The sequence below is a fragment of the Panicum virgatum genome, chromosome 9N (assembly GCF_016808335.1).
Source record: "Panicum virgatum strain AP13 chromosome 9N, P.virgatum_v5, whole genome shotgun sequence".
Lineage (NCBI taxonomy): Eukaryota > Viridiplantae > Streptophyta > Magnoliopsida > Poales > Poaceae > Panicum > Panicum virgatum.
The window spans coordinates 61,273,062-61,281,441 of record NC_053153.1 but is presented as its reverse complement, the minus strand read 5'-3'; the positions used below and the strand labels follow the sequence as shown (position 1 = coordinate 61,281,441).

Sequence of the window (8,380 nt, the reverse complement as noted above, 5' to 3'; positions counted from 1 at the left end):
TCCGGGTCGATATCTTCGGGTCGATGCGTCTTTAAAAAGACAAAAACTATATATATATACACACACACTAATGAAGAAATTAATCTGCACAAGCATATAAGAAACATACAAAATAGTACATCTAGATCATACTACCCGTACTCAGCTTATTATCTAACAAAAATCACATCAATCCGCTATCAATAACTTTCTTATCCCAATTAAATCTGCTAATAATGGGGCTACGACCCCTCTCAAACCGGAACGCGATCCAACCTTGAATGGGACACTGACTCTCTTTAACCTCGACCCTCGAATCGGAACGGCGTTCCCGAGTCGTGGGACGAGACATCGACTCCGAATTCTGTGACTATGGACATACCCAATGGTACCCCCATGGCGTGTGCGGCCGTTTTGTTGTGTGTGTGGTGGATATACATACTACGTGTTTTACAGTGGATATACTCATATAACATGTTTGGTAAATAAGAAAGGAATCGGTGGCTATTCGGTACTTTTAAGTCAGGACCGACCGAGGTCACCTGCTGCAAGACGCGGAGGTGCAAGTGCGTTGCGTTCGCCTGCAGATCTCATCCAGGCGGTGGTGGCACGCTCAGGGCGTCTCAGTACGTGAAGCAAGGTGGCACAGGAAAGGACCGGAGCCCCCGAGCAAGCTTGTCACAGGCTAGAGGGCACGTAATCCGGGGACACCCGGGGGTTCTCCGCGGCAAGAAGGCGGCTGTGCTCGTGTCGATGCGCCGCACTCGAAACGATCTACCGAGCCCCAACCCGTGCACAGACAAGAAGGCCATCATCCATGATCCGATCCATCGATGACTTCCTCCAAGGTACTACGCCGCTCGCCACGGGCATGCTATAGATACACCATCCCCGGACCTCAGGCAGGCAGGTACACACAGCCACACACCACACAGGTTCACACCACAACTGAAACCAGCTTCACCAAAAGAACACAGAGTCAAACAGAACTCTGAAGCTAACTCCGAAACTCACACAACTAGCTAGCACAACAACCGGTTTCTGAAATTCCACCCTCTCCTGGAAACACCTCCAAAGCCAGCCCTTCCAAAATCTGGCAATTCTTCAAAAGATTCTTCTCTTTCTCTTTAGACCGCTACGACCAAGACAGATACGTAACATGCCATCAGATTTGTTAAGGTGAGACCGTGAGATACTGGATTGAGAGAGTCCCAAAGGACAAAAAGCGGCTCACTGTCGATATTGTGCCGGTTGCGGCATTGCAAATTGCCTATCTTGCCGCTCCACTCGATAACAGGTGCTGCAATAAAAAAATATAAAATATTATAATTTATGTTCACCATAGCAACGTACGAACTTTTTCTCTAGTAATAAATATATAGTGATACACCCATCGGTACAATTCAGACACAATTGGCAATATAATATTATTATAAATTAAAGTTTCATGTTTCAAATTATCTTAACTTTTTTACTATGATTTAGTACGGGATTTCAAAAATTGCAGGATGGCTATGCCGGGATCAACAATAGATGGTAGTATATTACTTAGATCGCCGTTGTTACATAACTTTAGACAAAATTTAGGAGAAAGCAAATGGAGAAAAGTAGGGAGTACGAATGTTTTCAAGCCGGTTCGCTTCCATTTCCTCACGTGATTTCAACAAACTTTTTTTTATATACTGCATACTCGATTACTTTTTTTTTGCAATCCCCAAATTCTAAAACTAGGCCCTTTTGGGCTTGGGAGAGGAGGATTACTTCACCTTGGCCCGAAGATCGCACGCAGGTCCAGCCCGTTCCCTCCGTCGTCTCCCGTCCTCTCCTCCACCGACCACCGTCTCTCCCCAGGCACGGCTGACGGCCCCGCCAACCCTGAAGCTCATCCCCCTCTCCTTCCCCGTTCTCCGGTCGGCGTCACAGCCCCCGGCCGCTGCCTGGCGTGGAGTGCTGATCCATCCCGGGTCCAGACCGATTGCTTCTCTCCTCGCTGGTAAGGAACCCTAGCTTGGTTGGACTGTTCCAAGAATCTCCCCCTCCTCCTCCGCCCCTCAAATCCGAGTTGCGCGTGCTCGCCAATAGAAAAAGAGTTAGTGAAGATATAGGGAGGTATATGAGAGTTCGGTTGGAGTGGGAAGGGAAATAGGAGGCTGGAATCTGGATGAGAGCTCATTTAGAGGAATAGGGGCTCAAATTTGTGAGTTCCATTGGAGTTGCCCTAATACGAGCTATTTCCAACATGGGAATGCTAGTGAACTCGTTCTAGGAGGTTTAACTGAACCCTAACTATGTTTTTTTTCCACCAATGAATTCGTCTCTGACATGCCAACGCTGTCAAAATTGTGAAATCTGATTGGTTCTATTTCATTCCGTGTTGGGTGCACTCAACCAATTTTGGAACCAGAGTCTGATTGCTGATATTGTACCCTTTTTTCTCTGTGGTCTGATGGACCACGCTTGCAGTGATTGAAGCAGGAGGTGCCAGGAGTTAACCGGAGATGAATGCCCCAGATCGCTACGAGCGCTTTGTTGTGCCTGAGGGCACCAAGAAGTGAGTCCTTCCCCAGTCTCCACCCAACCACCTCACTTGGTTTTGATTGAGCTTTGTGATCCTTGGGTATGGCTTGTTTAGTAGTTTTGGTAGAAAGTAGTGAGGTGCATGTTTCAGGCAATGCTACTGCATTCGTTTATGCTAGTAGTCATTTCCACCAGTCTGTCAAATGATTCATTTGACATAAACCGTAATGTTCTGAATGTTTGACGATAGGCATATTTTAGGCAATGCTGCAGCACTTGCTGATGCCAGTAGCCATTTCCGCTGGTCTATGTAAAGTGATTCATTTGGCACTGTAAAGTTCTGAAAGTTTTATGTTTGCCCCTTGGTTCCCTTGCTTGCAGTCTATTAAAGCTAGGGGTTCAATTGGGTGTAGTTGCCCTTTATCATCGCAGAATTATTTGTAGGGTGTGGTTGTGGTACTGAGAACCATCTGTGCAGGGTGTCATATGAGAGGGATACCAAGATTGTGAATGCTGCATCCTTCACCATTGAGCGTGAGGACCACACCATTGGCAACATCGTTCGCATGTAAGTACAATAATTCTTTTAGCATGTCTTGTCCTCTTCTTTTATGTTTTATGATGCCCATATGGAGTGATATTCTGCAGGCAGCTGCACAGGGACCCAAATGTGCTCTTCGCTGGATATAAGCTCCCTCACCCTCTTCAGTACAAGATTATTGTTAGAGTAATGACACAAATTCTGTTTTTTTTTCTAATTCTTTTCTTCAGTCAAGGTTTATTCAGCTTTATCTCTTATTTTTATTGTGTGGACAGATCCATACTACGAGCCAGTCTTCCCCGACACAGGCCTACACGCAGGCTATCAATGATCTAGACAAGGAGCTCGAGTACCTTAAGCTAGCTTTTGAGGTCTGTTTCTGACTCAAGCTCTCAATTACTTTTGCAGTGATTTGCTGCATGTCATGGATTAGTAAGGAACAAAAATGAGAAGAACAATTTACCTTGATCTGTACTATATAAAAGAAAGTGCCTCCTGTTTCTGTTGCTATTACATCTTGATGGGGAATTCTTTGGTACATTGATTATGAGATTTCAGATGTGTTTTTTTTTTTTGATCTGGTAAGCTTAATACTCCCTCCGTTCCAAATTATAAGTCATTCCAAGAATCTTGGAGAGTCAAACTTTTTCAAGTTTGACCAAATTTATACAATAAGATAATAACATTTACGATACCAATTAAGTATCATTAGATTTTTTGTTAGTTATATTTTCATAGTATACCTATTTGATGTCATAAATCTTTATGTTTCGCTCTATAATTTTGTTCAAACATTAAGATGGTTTGACTCTCCAAGATTCCTGGAATGACTTATAATTTGGAACGGAGGGAGTAAATATGAATGCACTCTCTTTTACCCACCCATTTGAGATTGCAATACTGAACTTAGAAGCCACAATGATATTGGATTCAGATCTGTTGATACTTTACATGCTATAAATATCCACTTTCACCAAATACTTGCTTGATGTACTAAAGAAATGATTTGGGCCTATACATTCCTCATATTTTGACTGCATACTCCTATCCCATGTTGTCCTCTTAACAATACTGCTATTGAGAGCATCACGGAACCCACGTATTTTGCTTTATGATATAAAGAAGTGCCAAAATTTGTCTTTGATGGGTGATGACACATGCTTATGTCATGTGCTTGCATTCGCTAAAATTTTAATATCATTCTACCTTCGAAATCTTTTTGTAGCCTTAAGTCATTCTGGCATTCTTTGTCTTTTGGAAGGATTATCTCATTTCCTCACCTTCCCATGCTACTCATGTACAGGTTTTAAGTTAGTAATTGTAACACTAGGAAAAAGAATCTTCACTGGTTTCACTATGCAAGGGTTTGTGATAGCTAGTTCTTCCCAGTTGCATGGCATGACATTTGGCAATTGCATATAATATAAGTGAAATTTTAGTTTCCCTTAAGTCATGAACTCATGTTGTATAGCAAGTCAGAGTGTGTGGGGAAAGTTCGTTTGAGAATACCTTTTTGTTAAGAGTAATTGATAAGGGAGTAGAAAATAATTGATTTGATATAAATTTGATGCAGCTTTGCCATTTTGAAGTATTTGTGAAGTGTTCATTATTTTTGAGGAATTATTTACCTTTCTGTTTTCAAGATGTAGATGACTGAAGTATGACGTGTCCTAGCATTCATTTGCTTGTTAGCGTTGAAGCACATAATAACACAAAGTCACAAAAACATTAGGAAGTGTAGACCATAGGTGCATGTCTTGTATGTTCTGTTTTTTATGCATCCAGCATTTTACCTTGTACAGAAACTTATAAGTAACAGACTATGGGAATTTGAACTTGATGTTGAAAGTTGGACCTTTTGAATTTTGATATCATTACTCTTCAGAACTTTAGCAAAGTATATTCCTGTTCGTTAAACCTGAAGGCTGAAGCTACTAGTCGGAGTTACCTAGATCTTTGTATGTCTACCTGATGCTTGCTGATTATCTTTTTGTGTTGTGCATTTAATTGTTTGCCTTTGTACAAAACTATGTGACAATTGATGCTAGGATTTAGCAAATTAGGTCTGTGTCATGCTAAAAATTACTGTATCAGCACTGTTCTCTGATTCGTGTCTTTAGAAGTTTAATTCGAAATTGCTTTTGGCAATGCATATTCAAGGTATACGGTACCTATATGTTGACTCGGATCATACCTATATGTTGAGTTGGAACTTTTGAACTTTGATGTCACATTACTCTTCAGAACTTTAGCAAAGTATATTCCTGTTCATTAAACCTGAAGGCTGAAGCTACTAGTAGGAGTTACCTAGATCTCTGTATGTCTACCTGATGCTTGCTGACTACCTGAAGGCTGAAGCTGCATCAAATTGCTTGCCTTTGTACAATGCCATGTGGCACCTGATTCTAGGATTTAGCAAATTAGGTCTGCTGTGTCATGCTAAAAATTACTGTATCAGCGCAATTCTCCGTTTCGTGTCTTTGGAAGTTCCATTCGAAATTGCTTTTGGCAATGCATATTCCTTTTGAAGACATCCGGGTCTCACTTTCAAGGTGTCACGATAGCTATATGTTGAGTCGGATCATACCTATATGGAACTGACATTCTGAGTGTTGTGTTTTCAGGATGAGAAGACCAGGTACGAGGAAAGGGCCAAGCAGGGGTTCTAAAACCATGGTGCTGGAGATCTGACCTTAAAAACTCCGCGTGTTAGTTTTCTCGGAGGCACGAGCCGCCTTGAAACAATCACACAAGGATTGTGAGCATGATGTAAGACTGATGATCCCGGAACAACCGGCGCACGACTCGCCTTGAGACGAAATGCTTAAGGATCGTGTAAGTTTGCAACATGATTCCAGACTGATCCCTGAACTACCAGTCAGCGCCTTCTCTGTTGTTGAACCTGTGCCAAGAGTCCACAGGACAGCGTGGTTAATCTGCCGTCACCCCATGTTCTGTGTTCTCAATGTTCTGTGTTCTCAATGGGAACCAATGGTAATCTGCCGTCAGCGCCTTGTCTGTTGTTGAACCTGTGTCCGAACCATCATGCTCGTGCCAATTTCATCTTAATTCTGTGTCATGGTAAATAAATGTGGTAAATAATAGTAGCAGTGCCGGTGAATGTGATAAACCTGCAAAAGGAATTTTACAGGTCGTGTACTTTCGCAGCAGCAGTCTGTGACATTCCCAACGGTTTCTTCTGGTTCCACGCCGTCACGTTTCTTCCTCTCTTGGTGAACGTCGTCACGTCCGATCTGTCTCGTCGGAATGAACGAGGTTTCAGATCTGGACTCCGCCCTTCTCCCCTGGATTCGGTCTCCTGATGGGGGTGGTGCGGTTCGGCCCAGTGGTTTGGCGAACCGGCCCATAAAAACGACCCTGTTGGGCCTCTCCTCTGACCCACGAAGTTGATTAGGTTCAGTGGATCAGAAGCCATCGAACCAAAGGGTCGAGTGGTTCGACCCATGCTTCCTCTCCCGTCCGTGCGGCGGACCTTACCCCGCCTTCCATCCATGCAGCTGCCTCCAATTCCTTCGTCGTCCTGCTCCTCCATCCATCTGGCGGCGCTCGTCCTTTGTACTACGCGCGGCGAGTCCTCCCCCACCCGTCCGTTGCTGACTCGCTGGGTGCCGGCCGTCCTCCCGCGGCCCCCGCCTCCACCGACAGCCTAGGCGTCGAGCCAGGCCCGTCCTACCTCGTCGGGGGCATCGCCGTTACCCCGCCCTCTAGGCTGGCGCGGCGTGGAGGACAACGCAGATCCGCCAGTCTCTTCTTGGATTCGGTCCTTGTCTCGATGGTATGCTAGCCGGCTTGCTCATGTTCCACGGATTCCTTGCTTCTTGTGCCCGGTCGCTGGCTGCAGTTTGATTTCCAATTTATCGCTACCATGTTAATTGGATTGGAGACACCTGCTGCTGCCTGTTCAGCACTCAAAAATGTTTGTTTCTGTTGTGCCATTAATCTTCCCATGTGCAAATTTAGATTGCAGTATATAGTGTTCATGGTAAAAATATGTGCAGTTCTGGGAGCTATATATAGGTTGCAGTTCTGGTAAAAATATGTGCAGTCCTGGGAGTTATATATAGTGTGATTTCTGTAGTGTTCATGACTATAGTGTGATGTTGCCTGCACTCACAGCTTTCTGTACAGTTATCACAGTAATTATCTCACCTTCATGTTTGAGAGTCCTCATTCATTCCTGCAGCTAGCTAATATACTAAATGTTAGTGTTCCAATTGACCTCTTTTCTTGGATGCCACCTATTGGGCCAGCAAGGAATGAACTCGCTGTCTTAAACCTAAACAAAAGATAATCAAAGTTGCTATTCTGTGCATCTATGCAATTGCCGATGCATCATCCATGAGATGCTTCTTTTTTTATGTGAATGATTGGCTACTGATTGTTAGTATTTAGATCATACAGTAGAATGTTTCAAACTCTGAGTAAGACAAATCTGACAAGAACTTGATGGCTGTCATTGAACTTGGTATAGGCGCGTAGCTAGCATTTCTTGGTTACTAGAGGGGACAAACTTGTATCTCTGATTGTACCTGAGAAACAGTAGAATCTTAATGTGAAATTGAAGCCATTGGTAAGCAATCTGATTAGTTTATTATGGCTCTTTTATGGCCCTCCTCTTATCTCTTGAGAGTTAATTAAGACACAATTCCAGTCTGAACAGTTGACTGAGAAAGGGCAGAGTGACCAAATGAAACACCATTAGTAAGCAAATGAACAGTCAATTCAATTTATGCATGTAAAGTGATAATGCATGGATCTGTTTATAGAAAAGAAAACAGAGGCAAATCATTGTTTAAAGGATGTGCAATGCTCAAACTTTTCATGGCCATATCATAGCTATTCAGATAATTGGATCTGGATAATGCACATATTGGTTCAAATATATTTCAAACGAAAATATTTGTGACACATTTTATCCTTGACATTATAGGTTCTGGTTGACCACACCTACTTCCTCAAGGAACTCCAGTGAAGCCCAGACACCCTGGTGCCATGCTAGATGTAGTAATTCTTCTCCGTGATGTAATAAATGGCAGTTGGTGCTTGACTTTGCTCCTGCCATGATGAACTGAAAATAAAACTGCTGTAGAGTTGTGCTTTTGCTAGGGAGGATTGGGGTTCACTGTGTAACTGCCTGTTACTAGTTTGCAATTGCTACCTGTAGCAATCTGTCTATTACACTGGACCAGTTTGAGGTGTTGATTCACTGATATGTGCTGGTTGCCTGCTGTTGTTTTGTCGTGAATCTGTCTATTAGGTTAGTCGGCAACTAACCAACTGTAAGCAATTGCATTGACAAATCCATCTCATGTTTGATCTGAA

The 8,380-nt window shown here is 43.2% G+C and overlaps 1 protein-coding gene and 1 long non-coding RNA gene across 2 annotated transcripts; both read left to right on the top strand.

Annotated features, from left to right (window-relative positions):
• The first annotated feature begins 1,735 nt into the window (after positions 1-1,735).
• Positions 1,736-6,185, top strand: LOC120690826 (DNA-directed RNA polymerases II, IV and V subunit 11-like). The gene is made up of 6 exons (XM_039973662.1): positions 1,736-1,972; positions 2,443-2,530; positions 2,975-3,064; positions 3,145-3,223; positions 3,313-3,408; positions 5,662-6,185. Exons 2-6 carry the CDS (start codon positions 2,478-2,480, stop codon positions 5,704-5,706), a joined length of 363 nt encoding a protein of 120 aa, XP_039829596.1. The 5' UTR covers positions 1,736-1,972; positions 2,443-2,477; the 3' UTR covers positions 5,707-6,185.
• Positions 6,186-6,473: 288 nt separating this feature from the next.
• Positions 6,474-8,380, top strand: LOC120690827. The gene is made up of 2 exons (XR_005681965.1): positions 6,474-6,833; positions 7,989-8,380. It is a non-coding gene; the product is annotated as an uncharacterized LOC120690827 (long non-coding RNA).